This window comes from Mus caroli, chromosome X (assembly GCF_900094665.2).
Source record: "Mus caroli chromosome X, CAROLI_EIJ_v1.1, whole genome shotgun sequence".
Lineage (NCBI taxonomy): Eukaryota > Metazoa > Chordata > Mammalia > Rodentia > Muridae > Mus > Mus caroli.
In genome coordinates, this window is record NC_034589.1 from 105,890,745 (window position 1) to 105,918,445 (window position 27,701).

Here is a 27,701-nt window from a genome sequence, read left to right on the forward strand (position 1 = left end):
GGGCTATTTGACATACATTACATGAATCACAGGTCTCAAGTTTTATTTCCTTTCAGGAACAGGAGGATCAAGTGGAGATAGGGCAGGGAGATGGAGTTAAGACAAAACTGGGTGTTTTGACTCAAAATTCCTCTTCAAGCTGACTGATTCAAACTGACTTCTCTTGGCTTCAGAATTATTGATCTGCTTGGCCTCCAACTAGCCCTGGCAACTTGTTTTAATTTTCTAGGTCCTTCTCATTCTTTGGCTCACCTCTCCTTGTAAAACTGTTCCAGGAAAACTGCCTCCTCTCTCTCTGTCTCTCTGTCTCTGTCTCTGTCTCTCTCACTCACTCTCTGTCACTCCACTGCTCTCTTAAGTCTCCTTTCTTTTCTGTGATGTTCTCTTCATAGTTGGGCATATCCTATCTCTGACTCAGTCTGTTAAACATTTCTCTGGTTCATTGCTGATATTGCTTTGGTCAGTTGTTACTTCAAAAATTTGAAAATGCTGATTATTCTACATTTATTGTTTTCTTGCAAGAAAATATTTCTCTGATCATACTAGGGATACTTTGTTGTGTTGAAATAATTTCTATGGTAAAAGTAAATGGTTGATTTATTTTCTCTTGATTGTTTATTTTCAAAATATGTAAGTTGGTATTCTATGGATGCAAGAAAAATAGCTTCCATTGAAGTTTATGCTTGTGAGTAGATCTCTTTTAAGATCAAGACAACTTAGAAAATTTTTTATTTAATATGTTTCTATCAATGACATATATTATGTTTGGTAGCTTTTGTGTACTTTTGACATGAACATATTAGTCTTTGAAAGTTTCCTCTTTATTATAACACACTGACAGAACCTCTTCTTCTTAATTTCCTGTTACCTGTAATTAGCTATTTCCCCCAAGGTTTCCTGGTACCATTTGTGGAGGATAGTTTTTAACTTTTATGTATAATTTATAGTTTTCATTCTAAATTATTTTGTAGGAGAGTGGTATTATTCAGTGTTAATTTAGGTTTATGCTAATGTCAGTTAAACATGAACAAATCTAAAGCAATATAGAAATACATTCTTTGGGTTTTTTGTGTATATGCAATTCAGAGAACAAATAAAAATCTTATTGAACTAAGAGCATTAATTTAATATCACATTATATTTTTGATGAAACTAAATTGTAGTTCATACATGAATAAGACTGCAGTGGCATATTGGATGTGGCTTGCCCTATTGTCTGTATGAGATGACTCACTCCACCCATCACTTTAAGTACCAAGATATTTTATTATGCACAGCACATTGGGTACTACTATATAATTTACAAATGAATTCTGACTCTTGTTTCAAATCATCCCAGAACAATTAAAACAGTATTATCTAGTGTCAACATGTTTGTAAATAGAAATAGAAATATGAATGTTGACAGTGCATGACAGTAATTATTTGTAAAGTGTTCTAGTTGACCCAGAATTTGCTTATGTTCATTCATTTTGTATTATTCTGTGGGAGTTGCCTAGGTTACAGTGAAAGAAAGAAAGAAAGAAGAGGAATACAGTTCATACACGAGATTTAGTTTAAAGGGAATATAGCTGATGACAAACTGTGACTGCAGAATCATTTTAAAAAAGGAGACAGAAATATTTGATTTCTAAATGTACCGTAGCAATTCACTATTAGTTGGCTGAGGTTATTGAAGAAATCAGTGGGAGTGAATTGGACAATCTACATAGCAAAGCACAGTATAGAATTATAGAATTTATAGAACCTGATTATATTATTGGTTCTAGTTATATTATTGGAGCTAGTATGAAACTGTAAAGGCACTAAACTATCAACATATAAGTAACATTTAATATTTTTGAAAACATCACAAAAACTCTCCTTTATGCTTTTTTATTCCATGTGGTAGTCACTTTTCTCCTTTAAATGAGTATCTTTTATGTTTTGATTTGATTAGATTTATTTTTTATTTCATTAAATTGGGTTATATGAAAGAGAAACAAATCAGAAGAACACGACAATAATCTCACTTGCTGAGAGCACCAAGTGAGAATGGAGTGTGGAGACTCAATTCTGTACTTTTTTTTTTCTGGCTTGAAATTTTGAAATGTCATGACTAAACAGACACAAAAGGATTGCTTAGCATAGTGTCATAGTAATGCAAAGGAGATGGGATGTGAATTGGAACAAAGGATCTTGTTAGAAATGGGGAGAGTTCTACAGATGTTAAGGAGGTAGAATTCTCCTGACATTTTGATTGGCCAGATGTTTAAGGAAAGAGGAGCAAAGATAGATTTGAAGTATTTCAAAATTATCTATCAGAGTGCTGCCATTCACAAGGCTCTCTCTCTCTCTCTCTCTCTCTCTCTCTCTCTCTCTCTCTCTCTCTCTCTCATACACACACACACACACACACACACACACACACACAAAACTACACTTTCTTTCCAAGTTTCTTCTAAATATTCAGTTGGAATTGTCACAGGAAAAGACCATTAAGCAGTATTTGGCAAAGTATTAAATACAGAAATAAGCCATTGTATACATTCAAAAAAAAAAAAAAACTTTCTTCATCTAGGAAAGAAAACAGAAGTGTAAAGACAGCTAAACGGATGGGCAAATCATGGTCCATAAGTCAAATCTAGACATGGACAAATACCATTTTCTTCTTCCGCTTTTTCCTCCTCTTCCTCCTTCTCCTTCTCCTCTTCCTCCAGCCTCCTGGTCAGACAGTACTTAAAAGTGTCATATCTTTCTAGATATCTAAAAACTCTCTAGAGGTATATAGTTCTAGGTAACTGGAGAAATGATCACAATTATCTAGAACAAAACCATCTTTAAAAAATATTTACTCAACAATTATGAGTTACCCCTCCATCATCCTTGTTTAAATAGTGCTATAGAGTGATCATATAATAAGGCTTAATTCTCAGAACATAAGACAAGTTAAAATTGCAACCTAGTTCATACCTCCTTTTCTGTCACAGTTCATCATTTTTTCTTGCATATCGCCAAATTTTTCCACCTTTTTACTTTATGCAGACAGAAGCTAAAAGTGTCATATTCTGGAATTATTTAGTGTTCATTTCATTTAGTTCCCCTGTCTACCTTTTTATTCTGCGTTTTAAAACTTTCTTTGTCAAATTATCTCCATTATAAAAGTAATGAAGGGGTGAATGGAGGGAACCTGCAAATCATATCGGTGGACTGAAAATTCCTCCGTGGTTTCCAGGGTGGGATGTGCACACAGACCCACACAGAGCGAGTTTTAAATGACAAGTAATATGTATGAGAGAGAGAGAGAGAGAGAGAGAGAGAGAGAGAGAGAGAGAGAGAGGGAGAGAGAGAGAGAGTTTTAAATGACATCTAATATCTATTAGAGGTTCAGCGAGTGGTCATTGCGCTTTGCCCTCTTTCTCCTTATCCCAATTGGGAAACCTGGAAACCAAAATCTTCCCACGGAAACTCCTCAGGGACGTCCCAAGATCGGAGCTTGCGCACTCGGACTCCACCGGCGGCGCAGCCTTGGCTGCGAGTCCGCGGGGTCTCCTAGCACGAACCCAGCGCGGGCTCCACGGTCGGCGTGGCGCGCGCGTGCGCGCGCTCCCCCTTTGGCCCCCTACCCTGCAGCAAGGGTAGCGTGACGTAATGCAACCTCAGCATGTAGGAGCGCTATAAAGCGGGACGAGGCGGCGCGCCTCGCAGACGCAGAGTAGCTCGTGATTGGCTCGGGCTGCGGAACCTCGGAATCCCGAACGAACGCCAGGACCTTCCAGGTCCACGGCTGCCGCCCCCCGCGGCAGTTGAGAGCGTGGCCTCCGACTGCCTGGTGGCCGGGAAGGCGGTGGCGGTTGCAGCCCCGCGGCGGCGGTGACAGGTAAGGGGACTCCTGAGCAGCAACTCGGGAGCGGCGGCTCTGCCACGCTCAGCGTGTTTCTGGGAGGGGAGAGGCTCCCACCCAGCGTCTCGGGGAGGGCGAAGGGAACAATGGAAGTGGCGTCTAGTCCCCGAGCTTCACCTCTGCCTCCGGAGCCCTGGCTTCCTCCTCCTCGGACGGCGGAGGCCAGGGAAAGGTTGGCAAGTGAGGGTCCCCCTCCTCAGTCAGCCCCCTGCTCCCCTCGCTCGGAGCCCCCCGGGGAAGCCAGAGCCGTCGTTGTGTCCGTCGGTGGTTTAGGGTGACAGGAAAATGGCGGAAAACAAAACGGTGGAGAGTGCGGCGTCCCCTTGGCATTTTCTCTCGGCGACCCCCCAGCCCCCACCCCCTCCATGTTCCTCTCGCCCGCGCCCCACGTCGTTGCAGCCGCTCGCGCGCGGCGGGGCGGCGGTTGACGGAGCCTTCGGCGGCACGCCCGAGGGCTAGCAGGATCTGCCGCTCAAGTGGCCCCGGGGCCGGGCAGAGGACAGGAGCGGAGCTCCGGTGCCGTCAGAGCCGGGCTGTGTGTTTTGGGGGGGTGCCGAGTGCGGCCACCGTCGCCTCAGCCCCATCACCACCATTTTGCCTGGTGGCCGGCTCCCACGTACGGCGGGGCCGCCGGAGCGAGGGGCGGTGAGCCGGCCGGCGGGCGCCGCGGGGCGGGGGCAGCGCCGGTGACCGCTGCGCCGCGGGTGAGCAGGGTGGGCGCCGCGGGGGACGCCTCCTAGGCTGGGTCTCGGCGCTCCGCTGTGAACGCTCGCCGGCTCGCCGGCTCTCTTGTTCTTGTTCGCTGGAACATCAGTCGGCTGGGCGACAGCGGAGAGGGCACGTGTGTGCGTTCTGCTGGAAATGATTGAAACTTGGCACGGTCGTGGGAAAGGGAGACTTCTGCGGGAAGAGTGCAGCGTCCAAAGCTGCAATATTGCTACTTGCCAGGGCTCCTTTGTCTATCTCCGCAAATACTACTTTCCCCATTCTCTTGCCCAGCTGCCTTAGCATCATTTCTCTTCTATCCCTCGCCCCGTTGACAGCACGGAGAAGCTCGCTCCCCAGCGAGCTGTTTAGAAGAGACATGGGAGAGTAAAATTTGATTTTTGTGTTTTCTGCTTCCCGTGCATTGATAGAAGGGTGTTTACTTGAAGTGTACTTGCGTGGTTTATCTCGGTTCGATACGCATCTGTGGTACTCTTGAGAAGGCTGAGAACCTTAGCTATCTATTGGTTATTAAATACCATACTGCTGTTCCCTTACATTATTTGTTATTGATCTTATTGAAACTTGCTATATGTGAAAAAGTATTCCACTTTATTTCTTTGCTATTCGAACAGTGTGTTACTTTCCATAATACTTCCCTTGTATGTTGTAATCTTTATACTTCATTGAGTGCTAAGGCAGATTTTTCTGTGAGGATTTGGCAAAGACAAACCTTGCTCTTGTTCTTTACTTTCCAAAATAAGGTGTTTTTAAAAACCCAATTTAAAGAAGATTTGGACTTAGTCAAGCAGTTGAAGGCTAAATGTAATAATATTTTGTATTGTAGTAGTTATTTGGGGGGATGTCTAGTGGCATCCCTTTGGCTGCTTTTTAGATAAACACAGGCTTGAGCATGTGAGCTTTTTGAAATCTCACCTTACAAGTTGAAAAGTAAAGAAAAACATTCTTAAGTTGTGTAAGAGACTGTTTAAAAATGTCTTCTAATTTCTATTTCCATAATAGGTAAAGACCGTTTTCCCAAAGAAAATGAATTGTTTTGAAGGAAAAAAATAAGAAATTTTGCAAAATTTACTTTATAATCCTTAAGGAAATCTTCATTTTCTTCAATCTACTTGTAAAAGGTGATTAAGAAATTACTTATTCTTTTCTTAAGTAATTACATAAAAAGTTAAACCATAGAGTGCCATTTATAACTGTTGTGTTAGTTATCTGATAAAGGAAGCAACTGATAAAATTGTAGTCCACATAGTGTAGTTGTAAGTGTCAAAATAAATCCTTATGGTATTTTTATTTAAATATATGGATATATAGGTAATTTATGGTGAACTCCATTGGCCTTTTGTCCTCATCTTGGATAAGAGCAAGCCAGAAAGTATACTAATTTGAAAGAAAGGCAAAATACAGCTAAGAAGTCTCCTCCAATAATTTTGCTCTCACACAATTTACCTAATTATTTTGGTACTTAGACATAATTATCCACTTATAGAGCATATTTTTGTGTCCAAAGTATACAGCTCAAATGTCTAATAAAGAGAACTCGGAGATTGTTCAGCCTGTTGGGTAGCTGTTGCTTTACAGCATGGGGGAAAAGCTTAGCCACATACCCTTGTGCTTAAGAACTTAGTTTTTGTTTTTGTGTCATTGTTCTAAATTTTTCATTAAGGGCATACCTTTGTGTGATATGGGTCAATATAACAAACACTTCTGAGTAACAATAAGATAAATACCTTTAAAAAACACACCTTTTCTATTGTTTGGTTAGAATCTTTTGTTGCTAGGGCAATGCACATCTGATATGCAATTATAAGTAATATATTGAGTGACAACCTCTGGCTTTCTGTTGCATATTGCTTGGTTGTCCTGATATAGGAAATGAAAGGGGTTCATCGGCTATTTAAAAATTTCCATGAGAATAGCATTATTTTAGTAACATTACTGAAAAATATCAGTGTACTGTTCTAAATATTTGTATGTGATTGATCTTATCTTTACCATATTTAGGAAGCAGTCATGTTTCATGAGTCCTCAAAACTGTGAGACAAGAGAATGTAGTAGAGTGAGGCCAGAAGTCCCTACTGGTTCAAAGAACTCCGGGGAAACTTGTGATAGAACATTTTGCATTATAAGTAGAACCCCAGGAACCAGAGGTGAATACAATATCTGCAGAGCTCCGCTGCAGGGCTGATCTGGTTCTGGAAGAAATGGATCAGAGCTACTGGATGAAATTCACTAATGCTAGACACCTGAGTCCTCTAGTAATGTATACATATCACAACTATTAATCTGTCATCATCTTTTTCTTTATTAAGTATATTTTAACTGGACCCCAGTCTTGCAATGTTGTTCTTTTGCTTGTTTATTAGTCATATTCCTCATATGGCTCATTACCATAACTGTGCCTTATTTTCTGTTATCTTGGCTTTACTTCCACCTACCCCTTTTATGTATGGCTCTCACATAAAGCATCTAAGCAGTTTGGAATGTTTCTTTTCTTCTGTAATGAGCTTTGCATACCTGGTTGAAAGGCATATTTTCTATTGTCTTTTTCTCAAAACAACTAACTTGAAATAAATGCATTTAAACCTTTTCCAAACCATTTGTTTTACAGATACATGTGAATGAGCTTTGCTAAGGATGGATTCAGGTGGTGGAAGTCTTGGATTGCACACTTCAGATGCTAGAATGGCTCATACCATGATTATGCAGGATTTTGGTAAAGCATTTTCTTTGTTGTACTTACTTATTGCAAAGTAAGAACATATTAAAAATAAACCAAGGAATTAGAATTACAATGAATTTTTAACTTGGAAAATAAAATGTACGGTGTATTTTCTTAACGGCATATATAAACAACCTATTTAAGGTTATATACTTTGTGAAAAGGTTGAAATAAAGACTTTGAATATAAAAGTAGTATTTTAGTAGCAATGGAAAGCTATGCATAAGTGCTTAATTATATCATGTGATAGTATATGTTAGTTTTCAGATGCAGAAAATGTTAAATCATACTAAGTTACATTGTTCACAAAACTAAAACGTTGTGCTCTGTCAATACAAAAATTTGGAATTAGAAAATGATAAAAATGAATCATATACTTAGAAATCATGTTCAGATATCATTTCCTCAAGGTTATTACCAATAGAATACACTTCTTTTTAAAAAGAATTTTTGTTTATTTATGTATGTATGTGTGTATGTATCTGTGTCTGTCTGTATGTATGTATGCTTGTATGTTTGTGTCACACTTGTGTAGCTACCCAAACAGTCCATAAGCAGTCATTGAATCTCTTGGGGCCAGGGTTATGGATTTCTGTGAACTGTCTGACATGGGTGCTTAGAACTGAACTCAGGTCCTCTAAGAGCAAGCACTCTTATCGACTGAGCAATTTCTGCAGCCCACTTTTTAATTTTTTCTCCTAATAAAAGACTCCTTACTTTTATGCTCATTTTTAGTAGCCTTAAGAGACTAAACATTTGATGAATATATTAAGACTACGTTAATAGGTTTTTTTTTTTTTTAAGAAAGTAAACTAAATTTTGGGAAGCTTGGTGTGAGTTTTAGAGGAGATAGAGGTACCCAAATTAAAAGAGGCAGGGATGGGATATTAAGAATTGAAGACAAGATAGGAATAAATGAAAATAGAAATGATAAATTGGTGTGAGAAGGACACAGGTTGATGTGGAGTTGGTGAAGCTGAAATCAATGATGGGGGAGTAGAACTAGTAATACTTGGATGAATTAAGAAAATGATGCTACTGTTCTCAGCGTGGTGTAATATGCCATTTGCTGCACTAGTTTAAGGTTCACAGTAATAAGAATTAGAGGAACGTATTCTTATCTTGACAGTGATGTTATTGGCTGTAGTACTAATAAAATTTTATATTGAAGAGGTTGAGCTAACACTTAAGGTCCTCTTCTATGATTAACATTTGTCAGATTAATACAGTTGGGTACCTTTAAGGTTGAATTTAGTAAGGCTTGAGATGATTTTTAAGGTGTTATATGAAGGAGTTGTGGATTTATTCTCCTAAAAGATGAGTGAGTTTTGTTGTTTATGAATGATTTAGAAATGATTTCGGGTGGGTTAAAAGAGTACACGATTGTGATAATTAATCTTTGTTGGTGACGTGACTGGTTTGAGAGGATTTTTAGAGGTTATCAAAAGCACATGCTTGTGTATATCTGTTAGTGTGTTTTTACAGAGGATTGAGTGGGATGAAAGATCCAGTTTACACATGAGCATTACCATCCAACACAGGGCCTTAGGACATGCAATAACATAGGAAGAATGGAGAATGCCTGCTACCATGGGCGTAGTTTCCTTCTGCTTCCTTTTCTCCATGAGGTTAGCTGCTTTGCTCTGTTTCATGCTCCCTGCCATGGCATTCAGCCTCACACTTCAGGCACAGAGCAATGGAAACAGGCTGAAATCTCTGAGACTGTGAGCTAAAATTAATCCTTTAAATTCTTCTATCATGTTTAAATCACAGGCATGAAAAAGGGTGACAGGAAGAATTACAAGATTAAGACAATTTTTGTTGTTGTTCTTAAAATTCTTGGCTGGAGAGTTGATAGGGTTTAGACTGCTAGAGCCAGTTAGGTTACTACTTAGGTTTTAGAATAGACAGATACTTGAATTTTAATATAGTAAAGGTTTTATTTTAAATGTCAAATTTGAGACCTCTTCAATACATTGAGGTTTCCCTTTATGTAATATTTTATTTCCTTTTACTTGCTACATATTGCAATACACACACACACACACACACACACACACACACACACAAACCACTGAGTCATCTCTTCAGACCCTATTTTAAAGTTTATAATTCCAGATTTTGGCACAATTAGAGAATTATGCAGTCATATTTTACAAAAACACGTGTGTGTGTGTGTGTGTGTGTGTATTTCTTTTTTTTAAAGGCATTTTTATTAGATATTTTCTTTATTTACATTTCAAATGCTATCCCCAAAGCCACCTATTCCCTCCCCTGCCCTGCTCCCCAACCCACCCACTCCTGCTTCCTGGCCCTGGCATTCCCCTGTACTGGGGCATATGATCTTTGCAAGACCAAGGGCCTCTCCTCCCATTGATGGCCCACTAGGCCATCCTCTGCTACATATGCAGCTAGAGACACAGCTCTAGGGGGTATTTCTTTTCATTGAGATATAATTCAGTTGCCATACTATTCACTCCTTTTAAAGTTTGTTTTTAAGGAAGTTATTTTAATTTACGTGTGTGTGTGTGAGTGTGTGTGTGTGTATGCGTGTATGCGTGTGCCACATTTATGCTGATATATGTGAAAGCCAGAAAAGAGGGTGTTAGATCCCTTGGAGCTGAAGTTACAGGTAGAAAAAAGGCCACCTAAAGTAGATTCTGTAACTGAACTCAGATTCTATGGAAGAGCAGCAGGCATTCTAAACCACTGAGTCATCTCTTCAGACCCTATTTTAAAGTTTATAATTCCAGATTTTGGTACAATTAGAGAATTATGCAGTCATATTTTACAAAAACATCTTATAATAAAAATTATAATTTAAAAAATATATATGAAATAAAGTCTCATATATATTATTAGTTATTAACCCATCTTTTTTTCAACCAGTCCTTAATAACCAGTAATTCAATTTATAGATTCACCTATTCTAAACAATTCTTATAAGTACAATCATGTAATATATGGCTTTTCATGCATAGCTTTTACTTTAACACAGTTTCATGGTTTATAATCATATTTTGTTTACTACCCTATTAGTAAATATTTGAGTTGTTGAAATACTTCAGTGTTTTAGATCAATTTTGTGTTTGACTTGAAACTTTTTTTTTAGGCTTATTCCCTTTGAGGCATGTGTCATTATGCCAAGGCATACTTGAAACTATCAGAGCTTGGGGGTCATTTTCACATATTTACATGTGATTTAGCTATATAATGTTTTATATAGCTATGTAATATCTAAAAATACATATAATATATTATGGAAAATTCATTTTGTATAACTACTGTTGTTTAAGGAAGGATTAAGAAGATGGGAAAGTTCGAGAACTACTAATTTTGGTTGGCATTGTCATAGTTATTTGAAGTTTTCTTTTAAAGTGAATTAATGGAGTAATTAAATCTATTTATGTCAGTAAAAAGTAGAGAGGTACTTTTTCTTGTTGTTAGATGCCTATTCAAGACTGAACTACTTAGTTGTGTTTTTGAAATGATGATTTTTTTTTAGGATCCATTTTGTGATTTCTTATATCGATGTATATAAATCAGTGCAAACTGAATTTTTATACTGTGGTAAGATTGTTTTTCTGAATTATAGTGAAATCAAGAATTGCTAATAGAGCAAAGTTTACTCTTGGATTTGGTTTGTGATGGTGCTTTCCTAAAATATGCTAGGTTTCCATCTGTCCTTAGTAAATAGATTTTTAATTCTTGGAAGTTATAAATTATAGAAGTTTGGGTACACAGCCATGTAAATAGACTGTGTTATAAGGTCTCCAAATTCTGTAAGGTTCCCCATTGATACTATGGGATTGATATTTTATAGAAAATTAGAAGAACTAATTTAGAGGTTATTAGATCAATTTCTTTAGAAGGATGGTTGAGATTTCAATTTTTTAAATTTTATGTCTCATATAATATTTTTGCTGATGTTTGAGTAAAGTGATTGTACTTACAGTCAGTGGCATTGACTTTTATAGTTGTTTGGGATTTTAGTGTTGCAAAGCAGTGTTGGTTTGAAACTTAAATAGCAAAATGACCTTAGATAGTGGTCCAAGAAAACAGTGTTAAGAAGCACATTTTTTGCTATCACTCTAGTGGAGTGCCAGATAACATTTGAACAAATACTTTTCATAAAATGGAAAATACTTCAAGTCAGGATTTAGTCTTTGTTGCTACGTTTATCTCATTGGTTCACATTTGAAAGATGAATGTTTATCAATTGTAATTTTTTAACTAATAAGATAAATTCTTTATGCTATTAGGTGTTGCTTAATAAATTTAAAAATATTTAAATAAGTTTTTAATAATATTTAATAAGTTTTTATCTGAGGATTTTAAAATTCTTCACAAAATATTATTATACTAATACTGTATTTGCTTAATTTTATAAAGTCTCTCTTTTAAAACTTATCTAGGGTAAGAAAAGAAACTTTATGCTCCTAGGTGAGTAGAAGAAGAAGGAAAAAAAAACCCTACAACTCCGAGTCAAAGAATGAATACAGCTAACTTATCTAAAATGTAGTTTCTGGGGGCTAGCGAGATGGTATAGCAGGTGAAGTGCTTGCCTAACAACAGCCTGACTTCAATTCCTGGAATTCACATAAAGGCTAAAGGAGACAACAAACTCCAAAAAGTTCTTCTCTGGGGTTTTCTCCAATTTTATATACACAACAATAATGCATACATTTTTTAAAGGATAATATGTTTTCTTCATATATAAAATGGAGGAAATACACTTATTTTGAGGATTAAATGAGGATTAAATATTTAATATTATATATATGTATATATGTGCTCCCTCACATACCCAGCATAAGGTTGCTTGATCATTATTAGTGCATAATAAATATTACTCATGTATCTGAATAAATGACATTTTAAAGGAATTACAACTCATATACAACTGAATTTGTTTTGCAATTTAACAAAGTAAAACAGTTTAACTGATAAAAAATAAAAATTATGGATTTTTTTAGTCTGAGTAATTTGGTAATATTCTGCTGTGCTCCTTAGTTCTTGGTCTAGGTTCTTTAAGATGAGTTGTCTCAGCTTTAAGAAATATACTCAGGGTAAAAAAGAATATTGATGGTTCATTTTGCTTTAGGTTTGATTGAATTTGACCTACTCTAGGTGAACTTGGAATAGTTTCTTTTATTTTCTTAGAATCAGCTGGGCCAGGTTAATCCGAGCAGAAGGCAACACTAGCATTATTCTATCCTTCTGTCAGAACCCACTAGCTGATCAGAAATCAAACTCATCTCCAACCAGACCCTGAAATAATTGTGATTTCTTGATTATCAAGCCATTGATTTGTGAAAATATTTTTTATGAAATAATAATCTTAGCAAATACATATAGAGAATTCCATCATTAGGAATTTAATAGGCTTAATATTTAATTTTCTTTGCTAAAGCTACCATTTCCAGTCTGGATAAATGCAAGATCTGAAACCCTACTCTGTGTCTATCTCTTAATTTTCTGGAGTAATAAATGACAAAGAGTAATTTTTTAAAAAATTATCTTTAATCCTTTTTTGCAGTCCAGTCATTATCCTCCTACCATTCCACCCTCAGATAGTTCCTCAACCCATTCCTACTCCCCTGCCTCCAAGACGATGTCCCCACCCAACCCCACTCCATGCTACCAGGTCTCCCCACTCCCTGGAGCTTCAAGTCTTTTGAGGGTTAGGTGCCTCTTTGAGGCCAGACCTGGCAGTAATCTGCTGTATATGTGTTGAGGGTCTCATATCAGCTAGTGTATGCTGTCTGGTTGGTGGCTCAGTGTCTGAGAGATCTCAAGGGTCCAGGTTAGTTGAGACTGCTGGTCTTCCTATGGGGTTGCCCTCCTCCTCAGCTTCTTCCAGACTTTCCCCAATCCAACCACAGGGGTTCCAGACTTCAGTCCATTGGCTGGGTGTAAATATCTGCTTCTGTCTCAGTCAGCTGCTTGATGGGCCTCTCTGAAGGCAGTCATGCTAGGCCTCTGTCTGCAAGGATGTCATAGCCTCAGCAATAGTGTCAGGTCTTGGAGCCTCCCCTTGAGATGGATCCCAATTTGGGCCTGTCACTGGACCTCCTTTCCTTTGAGCTCTTCTACATTTTTGTTCCTGCAGTTCTTTTAGGCAGGAACAATTCTGGACCAGAGTTTTTGACTGTGGGATGGCAACCCCATCCCTCCACCTGTCTTTCTACTGGAGATGGGCTCTATAAGTCCCCCCCCCAACCCGCCACACTGTAGGACATTTCATCTAAGGTCCCTTTCTTTGAGTCCTGAAAGTCTCTTATCTTCCAGGTCCCTGGTACATCCTAGAAGGTCCCCCCCCCAACTCTGAGGTTGCTTGTTTCCATTCATTCTGCTGGCCCTTGGGGCTTCACTCCTGTTGCCCCCAATACCTGATGTTCCCCTTTTCCCCCTCCTCTCCCTTCTACCACCCAGGTCCCTCCCTCTCTCTACCCCCCAGGTGATACATATCCTCTTTGTCTATTAATTTTGTAGGGTTATAGTTATGTCTTTTATTTTTTGAGATTATAATATAATTACATTATTTGTCGTCCCTTTCCTCTCTTCAAACCCTGTCATACATCCTTCCTTGCTGTCTTTCAAATTCATGACCTCTTTTTTTCATTGATATATATTTCTAAATATTTTCATGCATATATATTCCTAAATATAACCTGCTAAGTCTCTGTAATATTACTTGTTATATATATTTTCAGAACTGTTTGGTATTGGATAAGCAATTGGTGTGCTCTTTTCTGAGGAAGACTATTTCTCTCCCATGCTGTGAATATTCCTTAGTTTGCCTGTAGCTCCTTGTGTAGGGGTGAGGCCTTGTGCCATTTTGCCATGTCTATTGTTATGTTCTTTTGATGTAATTTACAATTTTGGTAAAAATTTAAGAGTGATTTAAGAGAGATTTAGAATAGCAAAAAGGGATGTTGGGTGTGCTGGCATGTGCCTGTAATTCCAGAACTCCTGAGGCAAAGTCAGGCCAATCATGAATTCAAGGTCAACCTTGACTACTTAGCTGCTTTGAAGCCAGCCTAAACTGCATGAGGCCCTGTCTCAAAAGTCAGTATAATGATAATGATCCCAGGATCTCGGCTGAAAAGTCAGCTTCCTTTTTCAGTCTTAGCTTTTTATCATTGCCAATAAAAGCTGGTTTTCATCTTTAACTTCCTGATGAATTGGTTATAAATTGCATTGTATATCTCAATAATAGTATTTTTACATTCTTTCAGATATTACTTTATAAGAAAGTGATCATTAGGTCAAAAAGGCTGTGTGCTGGGTCATTTCATGTAGATAATACATTTTAAGTAGACCAACAAACTCAATTCATTAGGGTGGCAGAATTTAAAATTTCTCAATAAGGGAATTTATACTCTTTACAGTATTTACAAAGCAAGAGGTACTTGGTGCTTACTCTGCTTCTCAAGAGAAAAATTAACCTTTTCTCCCTCTTTCAAACTTACTAATATTATCAAGCTAAATCATAGTCCAGTGTGAGTTAAGATTGTTTTTTTCCTAAATCAGGTGTTGGAAGGTCCTAAGGTTAAGTGTTATAGCAGTTCTTTTAAGTTAAAGAACTTATGGGACTTCTGTAGTTATATAATCTTCTATATTTGTTGTATAGTGTATTAACTTATAACAATATTCTGTTGCTTCTATTTTTTTCAAAAATTTTAGTCATAGAAAATGGGAAAAATTAGTATTCATTCCCTCCAATGCTAGTATCATATTTAACATTAGTACAATACCAAGCTCAGAATATTAACGTTTTAGATAATTCTGTTCTTTAAAACTATATGCCTCATCCATTTTCTATCATTTGGACATATATTTGTGCGTGAATTTTAATTTTTATTCATATTTTACTTTTAAAAATTATTTTATTTATTTACATTCCAGCCATTGTCTCCCCTCCCGGATCCTCCTCCCCCAGTTCCTCATCCCATTCCTCCTCCCCGTTACCTGCAAGAGGGTGCTCCCCCTTCACTCCCCACCTGGCCTCCCTCATTCCTGGTATTTTAACTCTCTCTAGGATTAGACACATCTTTTCCCACTAAGGCCAGACCAGGCAGTCCTTTGCTACATAGGTTCCAGGGGCCTCCGACTGGCCCATTTATGCTTCTGGTTGGTGGCTGAGTCTCTGAGAGCTCCGTAGGGTCTGGATTAGTGGAGACTGCTAGTCTTCCTATGGACTTCCTCACCCCTTCAGCTTCTTCAATCCTTCCCCCAGTTCAACCCCAGGGGTCCCTGACTTCAGTCCAATGGTTGGGTATGAGTCTGCTTCTGTCTCAGTTAGATGCTGGTAGGGCCTCTCAGAGGACAGCCTTGCTAGGCTTCTCTATGCACAAAATAGCATCAGTAATAGTGTCAGGCATGGTGTCCCCCACCCCCCATGAAATGGATCCAAAGTTGGGCCAGTCACTGGACCACCTATAGTCAGTCTTTTCTCCATTTTTGTCCCTGTAGATTTTTTTTTTCTGTTTTTTGTTTGTTTGTTTGTTTTTTTGAGACAGGGTTTCTCTGTATAGCCCTGGCTGTCCAGGAACTCACTTTGTAGACCAGGCTGGCCTCAAACTCAGAAAATCACCTGCCTCTGCCTCCGGAGTGCTGGGATTAAAGGTGTGCGCCACCACGCCTGGCTCTGTAGTTCTTTTAGGCAGGAATAATTCTGTTAAAAGTTTTGACTGTGGGTTAGTAACCCTCTCTCTCCATTTGAAGCTCTGCCTCTCTACTGGAGGTAGACTCTTCCCTCTCCCCACTGCTGGGGATTTTGGTTAAAGTTGCCCCTATTGAGTTCTGAGAGTCTCTCGCCTCCCAGGTCTCTGGTACTTTCTAGAGGATCCCTCCACTTTTCACCCCCAGGGGCTGCATATTTCCATTCACTCTCCTGTCCCTCTGAGCTTCTCTTCTGCCCCACCCCACCCCCAGATCCAATCCTGTTCTTGTTTTCCCTTCCTCCCTTCCCACCCATGTCCCTCTCTCCCTCTACCTCCTTTTACTTTGTTCTCCCTTCTAAGCATGATTTAAGCATCCTCACATGGGCCTTCCTGCTTGTTAAACTTCTTGTAGTCTGTGGCTTATAACCTAGGTATGATGAACTTTTTGGCTACTATCCACTTATCAGCGAGCACATACTATACATGTTCTTTGGGTCTGAATTACCTCACTCAGGATAATAGTTCCGTCCATTTGCCTGTAAAATTCATGATGTCCTTGTTTTTAATAGCGGAATAGTATTCCATTGTATAAATGAATGACATTTTCTGTATCCATTCTTCCTTTGAGGGATGCCTGCATTATTTCCAGTTTTTGGCTATTACAAATAAGGCTGCTATGAACACAGTGGTACACATGTCCTTGTGGTGTGGTGGGGCATATTTTGGGGTATATGCTCAGGAGTGGTATAGCTGGGTCTTCAGGTAGAACTATTTCCAATTTTCTGAGGAACCTCCAGATTGATTTCAAGAGTGGTTGTACCAGTTTGCAATCCCACCAGCAGTGGGGGAGTGTTCCTCTTTCTCCACATCCTCGACAGCATGTATTGTCACTTGAGTATTTGATCTTAGCCATTTTGATGGGTATAAGGTGGAATCTCAAGGTTGTTTGGATTTTCATTTCACTGATGCCTAAGGAGTTTGAACACTTCCACTTCGTTAAGTGCTTCTCATCCATTGGAGAATATTCTGTTGTGAATTCTCTGTTTAGCTTTGTACTGCATTTTTAAAATTGGGTTATTTGGATTTTTTGGAGATTAACTTCTTGAGCTCTTTGCCAATTTGTCCTATTGCCTGGTTTTTGCCTTACAGAAGCTTTTCAGTTTCATGAGGGTCCCATTTATCAATTGTTGATCTTAGAGCCTGAGCCATTGGTGTTTTGTTTAGGAAGTTCCCCCCCCCCATTTTTGGGGGGGATTTTTCGAGACAGGGTTTCTCTGTGTAGCCCTGGCTGTCCTGGCACTCACGTTGTAGACCAGGCTGGCCTCGAACTCAGAAATCCGCCTGCCTCTGCCTCCTGAGTGCTGGGATTAAAGGCGTGCACCACCACTGTGCCAATGAGTTTGAGGTTTTTTCCCACTTTCTTTTCTATTAGATTTACACTGTATCTGGTTTTATGTTGAAGTCCTTGATCTACTTGGACTTGATTGAGCTTTGTGCAAGATAATAAATATGGATCTATTTTCATTTTTCTACATAAAGACCACCAATTAAACCAGCATAATTTGTCCCACTGTATGTTTTTGTCATCTTCGTTAAAGATCAAGTGTTCATAGGTATGTGGGTTTATGTTTGGGTCTTTGATTCTATTCCATTGATCGAGCTGTCTGTCTCTAAACCAATACCATGTGGTCTTCATCACTATTGCTCTGTAGTATAGCTTACGGTCAAGGATTGTGATTCCCCCAGAAGATCTTATATTGTTGAGAATCATTTTGGCTATCCTGGACTTTTGTTTTTCCATTTAAAGTTTTCCATGTCTGTGAAGAATTGTGTTGAAATTTTGATGGGGATTGCATTGAACCTGTGGATTGCTTTTGGTAAGATGCCCACTTATTTGTGCATCAATTTTAATTTTTTATTTTACCTTACTCTTTTATATCGTTTCTCATATGTATCACTTTCATTCTGAATATTCTCACCTCTTATTTCTTGTCACCCCTGTTCACTCTTCCTTGCAACAAATTTCTCACATTTATGGCTTTTTATTTCACATCGTGACCCACCAAGGTCATCCAGAGCCATTTGTGTGATGAGTTTAGAACTATCCTTTGGAGTCTGGTAAGCTAAGGAGAGGTTATACAGCTAAAGACAGTGATTTCCCTCTCTCCCATATTCTATACTGATTATTGACATGGCTGGTCTTGTGTGGGTCCAATACAGGTTATGAGAGTTAAGGATTACAATAGTCTAGGTAATGCTGTTTGTAACAGTTCACCTTAGCTTTGGATCTTACGTACATCTAACTCTCCTCTATTTAATGTTGCCCTGGCCTTTGAAGTGATTTAAGTAAATTTTTTTTAGGGATAGACCCCCATCTGTCTTTTATTTTCTTCATTTTGAGTAGTAGGTCCAAGTGAGGATAAATTTCCAGAGATTTTTTTTTTCTGGTTGTTGGTTGTATCACCTTACTTGAATTTATTACTGATAATAAATTCTGGTGAAAGGATGTGGCAGAGGTGATTTAACCAAACATTTATCTGCTGATAGATTGATATTTGGATAATGTTTATTTTCTACTATTATGAATAACAGCTATTATGAACTATTGTGAATACTTAAGTGTAGGTTTTGTGTAAACATGTTTTACATTTTATGGGGAGAAATGCCTTATTTGCAGTTGTTGGTTTGTATAGAAAATTAATGTTTAGTTTTGTCAGAAACTGTCAAAAACTATTTTTCTGAATGGCTGTTAACATTTTGTATTTCCCCAAACATATACAAGACATATTTTCTCTATCTTTACAAGCTTGGTTTTTATTTTAGTTATTTTAATTAGAGTGCAGTGATTTCTCATTTTGACTTTTGCTTTTAAAGGAAAATTTTCTTTTAACATCTTTATTTAGATTTTTTTTTTTTTTTGGCTTTTTTACACTGACCTCTAGCCCAGTTCCAAATCAGTTATCAACAATGCTTCTAAATGTTTAATCAAGATGTCTAGTACATATTTAAACTATTTTAGGCAAGTACATATCAATTAAACATAATATTTTATTAATAAAATAACTTTACCTTTTTTTGAATAATTGTTTGTATTGTAGTGGCTGGAATGGCTGGTACTGCACATATCGATGGAGACCATATTGTAGTTTCAGTTCCTGAAGCTGTATTAGTTTCTGATGTTGTCACAGATGATGGGATAACTCTCGATCATGGCCTTGCAGCTGAAGTTGTCCATGGGCCTGATATTATTACTGAGACTGATGTAGTAACAGAAGGGGTGATTGTTCCTGAAGCTGTACTTGAAGCCGATGTTGCCATTGAAGAAGATTTGGAAGAAGATGATGGAGATCATATCTTAACTTCTGAGCTTATTACAGAAACCGTTAGGGTACCTGAGCAGGTTTTTGTGGCTGATCTTGTTTCTGGTCCTGATGGACATTTGGAACATGTGGTCCAAGATTGTGTTTCAGGTGTGGACTCTCCCACAATGGTGTCAGAAGAAGTTCTTGTAACTAATTCAGATACAGAAACTGTGATTCAAGCAGCTGGTGGTGTTCCTGGGTCTACTGTTACCATAAAAACGGAAGATGATGATGATGATGATGTCAAGAGCACTTCGGAAGACTACTTAATGATATCTTGTAAGTGAAACATAAAATCAATTGCTTGAGATATTAATTTCTATAATATGTAAAAGCATTCTGGGATCAAAGGTAGATTCAATAGAAGTAATAGAAAAAAATCTTTGAAAATAATTTCAAAGCTGTGGTATTGAGATTATTTTTGGATTTACCTATACTTTTAATACACTCTGAAATTGCACACCAGTGGAAGTCAATTAAAGTCTTAGAATAGAAGTATATATTTGAAAGGCTCAACAGAAACATTAACTAATACAATGTTTTAATGATAAATTATGATATTTCAGAATAAGGAGTAAATTATGTTATCAATGCTCTTTAAAAACAATAGGTACTGGTATTGTCAATAAGTATTTACATAAGAACTTAAGCATAATGTGGTTAGGTATAGGTTATATGAATTTTAAAAATATTTCAGTTAAAGCATAAACTTAGTTTGTGTCCTACCATTCTTTCCAGATTTGTTCTATTTTTTATTGAGTGATTATGTGTAGTATATGCAAAACTATTTGATGCATTTACTTCAGACTGCTGTGAGGTCTTTACAGTATTCCATTTGAAAGAAGAGTGTAGAAGTATTTTACTATCATTTTGGGTGATAGATTTGGTACACAAACTATCAAAGATAATAAAAGTCTCATGATTTTGATGTTTATAAAAGGAGGGAGTCCTTCTGCTAGAGCACTTGCCTTGAATGCAACCCCCCCCACACACACACATGAATGCACATGCACACATGCACATAGGTCTGTGCAAAATGAGTGGAAATGTTCTTCATAAAATTTGAAGGAATCATTCTACAAATAGAAAAGATTAGATGAAGGCTTTTAACATTTCCAAAGGATGTGCTTTTTCCTTTGGAAAGTAAAAATAAAATGCTGGGAAGGGAATAACCATGTAGAGAGTGTGTATATGTGTGCCCGTGTACTTGTAAAATGATTTTATGATATATTTCAGTTAGTGATTTTAAAGATAAAGAGTACAAATGAGATTTATTTAAGTTTTAAATATAATTCTAAACTCTACTACTGTTACCTTTCTTTTTATATGCACTTTTGTTTTTTTAATTTAATTTTATTTTTTTTATAGTCCAGTCAATACCTTTCACAGTTCCTCACCCCATTCCTCCTCGCTCCTGTCTCCAAGAGGATGCCTCTCTACTCACTGGGACCTCAAATCTCTCCAGGATTAGGCACTTCACTCACTGAAGCCAGACTAGGCAGTTTTCTGCTGTATATCTGTCAAGGGGGCTGGGGGGAGGGGCTAAAGTACGCTGCCTGGTTGGTGGCTCAGTGTCTGAGAGATCTCAAGGGTCCAGGTTAGTTGAGACTGCTGGTATTCCTATGGGGTTGCCCTCCTCCTCAGCTTCTTCCAGACTTTCCCCAATCCAACCACAGGGGTTCCAGACTTCAGTCCATTGGCTGGGTGTAAATATCTGCTTCTGTCTCAGTCAGCTGCTTGTTGGGCCTCTCTGAAGGCAGTCATGCTAGGCCTCTGTCTGCAAGGATGTCATAGCCTCAGTAATAGTGTCAGGCCTTGGAGCCTCCCCTTGAGATGGATCCCAATTTGGGCCTGTCACTGGACCTCCCTTTCCTTTGGGCTCTTCTACATTTTTGTTCCTGCAGTTCTTTCAGACAGGAACAATTCTGGGTCAGAGTTTTTGACTGTGGGATAGCAACCCCATCCCTGACTTGATGCCCTGTCTTCCTACTGGAGATGGGCTCTACAAGTTTCCTCTCCCCACTGTAAAGCATTTCTTCTAAGGTCCCTCCCTTTGAGTACTTAGAGCCTCTCATCTCCCAGGTCTCTGGTACATTCTGGAGCTCCCCCCCTCCCTTATCTCCTGAGGTTGCCTGCTTTCATTCTTTCTGTTGGCCCTTAGGACTTCACTCTTATTTACTCCCTGTCCTCAATACCTGATTGTGTTCCCCTTTTCGCCTCTTTATCCCTCCCAACCAGGTACCTTCTTCCCTTTGCCCTCCATGATTGCTTTCTTCTCCCTCTGAATTGGGATTGAAGTATCCTCACTTGGCCCTTTTGGATTGTTAACCTTCTTGAGTTCTGTTGATTGTATCCTGGGCATTCTGTACTTTTTTTTTTTTTTTTTGGCTAATATCCACTTATTAGTGTGTACATGTCATGCATGTCCTTTTGGATCTGAGTTACCTCACTAAGGATGATATTTTCTAGTTCCATCTATTTGCCTGTAAGATTCATGATGTCCTTGTTCTGAATAGCTGAATAGTATTCCATGGTGTAAATGAACCACATTTTCTGTATTCATTCCTCCTTTGTGGGACATCTGGATTGTACCCAGGTTCTGGCTATCACAGATAAGGTATCTATGAATGTAGTAGAGCATGTGTCCCTGTGACATGGTGGGGCATCTTCTGGGTGTGTGCCCAGGAACAGTGTAGCTGAGGCTTCACATGAATCTGTTTCCATTTTTCTGAGGAATCTCCAGACTGATTTCCAGAGTGGTTGTACAAGCTTGCAATCCCACCAACAATGGAGGAATGTTCTTCTTTCTCCACATTCTCCCCAGCATCTGCTGTCACCTGAGGTTTTCATCTTAGCCATTCTGACTGCTGTGAGGTGGAATCTCAGGGTCATTTTGATTTGCATTTATCTGATGATTAAGGATGTTGAACGTTTCTTTAGGTGCTTCTTGGCCATTTGAGATTTCTCTGTTGTGAATTTTCTGTTTAGCTCTATACCCCATTTTTTCATTGGGTTGTTTGGTTTCTTTGGAGGTTAGCTTCTTGCATTCTTTATATATTTTGAATATTAGACTTCTATCAGATGTGGGGTTAATGAAAGTTTTTTTTCTCAATCTGTACATTGTGGATATTTCCTAATGACTCTGTCCTTTGCCTTACAGAAACTTTCCAGTTTCATGAGGTACTTTTTATCAATTCTTAATCTAATAGAGCCTGAGACATTGGTGTTCTGCTCAGGAAATCCCTGCCTCCCACCATGCCAATGAGTTCAAGGCTCTTTCTCACTTTTTCTTCTATTAGTTTCAGTGTATCTGGTTTTATGTTGAGGTCCTTGATCCACTTGGACTTGAGCTTTGTATAAGGTGACAAATAAAGGTCTATTTTCATTCTTCTACATACAGACAGCTAGTAAGACCAGCACCATTTATTGAAGATGCTTTCTTTTTTCCATTGTATATTTTTGGCTTCTTTGTCAAAGATCAAGTGACCTACCATAAGTGTGTGGTTTTATTTCTGGGTCTTCAATTCTATTCTATTGATGTCTTTTGAGGCAGATTTTCACATCCTGCAAGCTGGCCTTAAAGTTGTCTGGTATCCAAGATTACCCTTGAACATCTGGTCCTATGAACTCTTGCTTCTGTGGCTAGAGCATTAAGACTGTAGGTATATGCCATCAAGCCCAGCCTGTAGATACTTTGCCAGTAAATATTTTCATTTTCCTTAAGAGAATGGGGTATACTTCTAAAAGTGATAGAGAATGTAATTATGATCAAGGTACATTATATACATATATGGACATGTTGTGAAATATATTACTTTGTACAATTAGTATATACTAATAAAATTGTTATATATACAAATAAACAAAAATATATATTTTCTTATATTATTCATGAACATTTTGATTTTCATACCTATACCCTCAAGTGAAGGGATTCTAGGTATGTGCTTCTAAGTCTAGTTAAGAATTTTTTTTCAGAAAAAAATTGCAGATATATCATAGAAAACATCTAAGGTCTGACTATTCAGAATTTCCCCACATTTTGACAGGTTTTTAAAAATATATTTATTTACACTCCATATTTTATTCCCCCCCTGTCTACCCTCTGACTGTTTTACATTCCATACCTCTTCCCCACTCCTTGTCTCCATATAGATGTCCCCACCCCCCACTCTACGTGATCCCTAAACTCCCTGAGGCCTCCAGTGTCTTGAGGGTTAGGTGCATCATCTCTGAATGAACAGAAACCCAGCAGTCCTCTGCTGTATATGTGTTGGGAGCCTCATATCAGCTGGTGTATGCTGTTTGGTGGTCCAGTGTCTGAGAGATCTCAGGGGTCCAAATTAATTGAGACTGCTTGTCCTCCTACAGGGTTGCCCTTCTCCTCAGCTTCTTCTAGCCTTTCCCTAATTCAACAACATGGGTCAGTTGCTTCTGTCCATTGGTTGGGTGCAAATATCTGCATCTGACTCTTTCAGCTGCTTATTGGGTCTTCTTAGCCATTTTTAATAGTTATACTTACATACTTACATTTGAACTATTTATTCTTTTTGTTTGTTTGTTTTTCGAGACAAGGTTTCTCTGTGTCCTGGAACTCAGAAATCCACTGCCTCTGCCTCCCAAGTGCTGGGATTAAAGGTGTGCACCACCACTGCCCAGTTTCTAGTTATTCTTAATATTTTTTTCTCTTCTTCTTTTAAATCTTCATTTGATTACCTTTGGGTGTCCAGTGGCCATTGAGTCTTTCAATAATTATAAAATAAATTGCCATGAAAAAAATTCATTTTAACCAGGATGTCCTTTACTTTTTGGCCTCAAAGTAGACTTTCCAAAATATTTAAGGGCTGAAGTTGAAGAGTTTTATCGGATTCTAGCTTCCTGTTAGGTACTTTTAGATCTTGTTAGGATAGGCTTTAGAGTTAAAGAATTGCTTTTCTCTGTATCTAAATTCAATCCATATTCAAGCTAAAGCTTACACCTTCTTTATCCTACCACATGGCTAACATTGTCCACTTGTGCTGAGTAGCATTGAAATGAATATACAGTAACTGTGTCTAATGTACTGGTTGAACTCTTTTTTAAGTCTATTTAAGACATTCATGGGTGGTTGTTTCCTTTTTGAAAAGCTTCACTGGGATGAGGAATCTCCTTCATAATGATCCACTATAATGTAACAAAGACTTTTTACTTATGAAAGTGAATTCATATAGGAAAATACCATTCAAATCTCTCAAATTTTAATAATAAAAGAAAATGTTGACATCTTTGCATCATTAAAAATATAACTAGTTTACCAAGACATTACTTATATACAACAAAATTCACTCATCTAAAGATTTAAATTGTTTGTTCATATATCAACAATTGAATTATCACCACTTCAAACAATTTACAATTTAATTATGCCAAAATTGAACCTGATAAGCTCTTGAAGTTAATCCCTGCTGTATTCATTCTCAGGCAACAAGAAATATGGTATATAAATTTTGCCTATTTCATTTATATACTTCATGTGAATGGAATCATGTAATATATGACCATTCCTTTCTGTCTTCTTTGTGTTTCTCAAAGATCATCCATATCATAGTATTGATCATGTGAGGCATTGATGTTATTACCACATGATATTCTATTATACATGTATACTAATTTTGTTCACCCATTCATCAGTTGATGTATATTTTTCTAGTTTCTACTTCTTAACTAGTATGACTAAGGATAATAGGAAAAGTGTGGAGAAGTTTTTCTGGGTGTTTGACTTCTTTTGGCTATGTACCTGAGCATGGTATACCATTGAGATTTAAGTATGATTTCTGTTTTTCTCATTTTTCTGCATTATAGAAGAGATTTTTTTGTTAATTGTCTAATCACAATAGTATATTAGTATACTGCATAGTTATATAATACCCACAGCATAATTTTACTGATGTACCATAAACAGGGGCAAACTCAAAAGCCTCTGTGGCTTTAAAAAAGAGGTCATTAATTTAGGAGGGTGTGGGGTTTACATGTGAGGCATAAGAGGCATGAAGGAAATGATGTAATTACATTTTAATTAAATTTTCAAAATCAGTATTATACTGTATATTTTATTCAAATTGTGCCAGTGATCTACAAAAAACATTGAAAACATCCAGCCTTTTCAGTGTTGCCAAACAGTGTAACTTACTTACATTGTCTTTAATGCTAATGGATTTTTTTATGGGTGTTATATTGCTCACTTAAAGGTGGATCAAGAATCAATACAGTGGGGTATGCCTTAAGATAAGCAAAAAATTAAGTTTGAATATTAAGTATTTACTTTTTAATCTCTATTAAGAACAGTCGTTGAAAGTCTAGTGCTAATTCTGAAGTCAAGGTTCTTTCCTATAATCTCAGTACTAGAGAGGGAAGGTAGGAAGTTTGCAAGCTCTAGGCCTGCTTGGGCTACTTAGCTCTATGTTATCAAAATAGGAAGAAAAATATTTGAGAATTTATTAAGTCATTTGGTTTCCTAGTAAACTTTGTTAATGTTATAGTTTCTGTAACTAATACTATTAAATAAATATTGGTAAAGCTAAACTCTTCAAAGTACACACTAGTTTTAAAAAATATCTATTATTTATTAGATGAAAATACAGAACAAATTCAGTTGCTCCATACATTTAAAAATTGCTCATTCTGAGATGCTTAATCTAAGTGGAAAACAGTGGATAAATTAAACTTAAAGTATGAAATGTTTTTTTAAAGTAGAAGTAAAATTAGAAAATAAATGCTAACAGAAAAAGCAGTGAGGACAAATTAACTATAATTTCAATATTTAAAGCTAAAATTGTGGTACATAGTTTATAATTACCCCCAAAATATGTTTTATTACATGAACTTTAGATTTCAATAATAATTTTAAATGAGTGTGATCTAGATGGAAATATGTCTACTTAACCTATTTACATCTAATAACAGATTATTTATTAAGTGAGAGTATTTTATTGTCAACTTATAATGATTCCAAACTCTAAAATTGTAATTTTGGACCGTTTGAAAGTTTTTTATAAATACTGTTTTAAAATCAATGAATGAACAACTTATTTTTCCTTAATATTTTAATTGTTTGTTTTAGTATTTCTATGATCTCTTTATTTTACTCGATATATGTATGTGTGTGTATGAGAAACAATTAAACAATATCACATATTTTATTATCTTAAATGCATGTGAAGCAAATACCTAACTAGATAGCTTAATGATTCAGTGAATATAAAAACATCATATACAAAAAGAGAAGATACATTATTTGAAGTCAGTTTTAAGAATCATATTAATATCACAGAGGCAGTATATATGAACTGCAGTGAATAGATATTCATAATCTGTGAAAATCACAAGTCACATTCAAGAAATAAATGGCCACATAAATACATTTGCTATATTGCTATATTAAATTTCAGTGCTTTTTATACAGAAACATGGTTTGGGTAATGTTAATTTTATAAATAATATTTTAATGTAATTTTGGTCCTGTTATAACTTGAGTATTATTTTGATCTTGAGTATTATTTTTCCATGAAACATACCATTTTTAGTGACTGTAAATAGGTCACTGAGGGAATATAGTGGGTAGGTGTTTAAAACATTTTGTCATTATCCTTAACACTCATTAAATGTCAGTAGTCCTTTTACTGAAATAGTTTCCTTTATATTTTGCAGTGGATGATGTGGGAGAGAAGTTAGAGCATATGGGGAACACACCATTAAAAATCGGTAGTGATGGTTCACAAGAAGATGTTAAAGAAGATGGATTTGGTTCAGAAGTGATAAAAGTATATATCTTTAAAGCAGAGGCTGAAGATGATGTTGAAATAGGTACAAAACTATTTTAATTCCATGATAGAATTCTTATCTTTCATGGGGATTATACTAAAATTCTCAAAAGACAAAAAATATTCATAGGCTTCTTAGTGTATTTTTAAAACTGTATATGAATATCTACATATAAAGTGGGAATGGGAAAAATGTCGCTCAGATTTTTTTCAGATATGAAACTATTATGGCAGAACATTTTCAAACAAATGAAAATAATTTGAATTAGAGAAAAATTATGGTGGGTGTGTAAGAGCATTGATGACAGAGGAAGGTATTTTGTATTTTAAACCTACCTCTAGCACCTAACTGAGAAAAATCCTCAATAACTTTTATGTTCTTCTACTACCTTGTGTCCTCGTCTGTATGATGGCCATAATGGCAATGATACAATAAGGTTTTTTATGAGAAATGAATGGGTAAATATGTATGAAATTTTTGTAGTGCTTGTCATATAAATATGGTATAGCTGTTAACTGAAATGAATGATGAATGTCTAAGGT

At 37.1% G+C, this 27,701-nt stretch overlaps 1 protein-coding gene across 5 annotated transcripts in view; it reads left to right on the forward strand.

Annotated features, from left to right (window-relative positions):
* The first annotated feature begins 3,479 nt into the window (after positions 1-3,479).
* Znf711 (zinc finger protein 711) overlaps positions 3,480-27,701 on the forward strand; it is a 32,910-nt gene continuing 8,688 nt past the window's right edge. For 2 of the 5 annotated variants that reach the window (XM_029472920.1, XM_029472924.1), the window contains exons 1-6: positions 3,651-3,859; positions 5,612-5,730; positions 6,611-6,864; positions 7,218-7,322; positions 19,096-19,638; positions 27,046-27,201. In XM_029472920.1, the coding sequence (XP_029328780.1) occupies positions 7,244-7,322; positions 19,096-19,638; positions 27,046-27,201 (778 nt within the window). In that variant the 5' untranslated portion in view covers positions 3,651-3,859; positions 5,612-5,730; positions 6,611-6,864; positions 7,218-7,243. Of the gene's footprint in view, positions 3,860-5,611; positions 5,731-6,610; positions 6,870-7,217; positions 7,323-19,095; positions 19,639-27,045; positions 27,202-27,701 lie in introns of all 5 variants that reach the window. The other 3 variants (XM_029472922.1, XM_029472921.1, XM_021153289.2) reach the window with 3 other exon arrangements.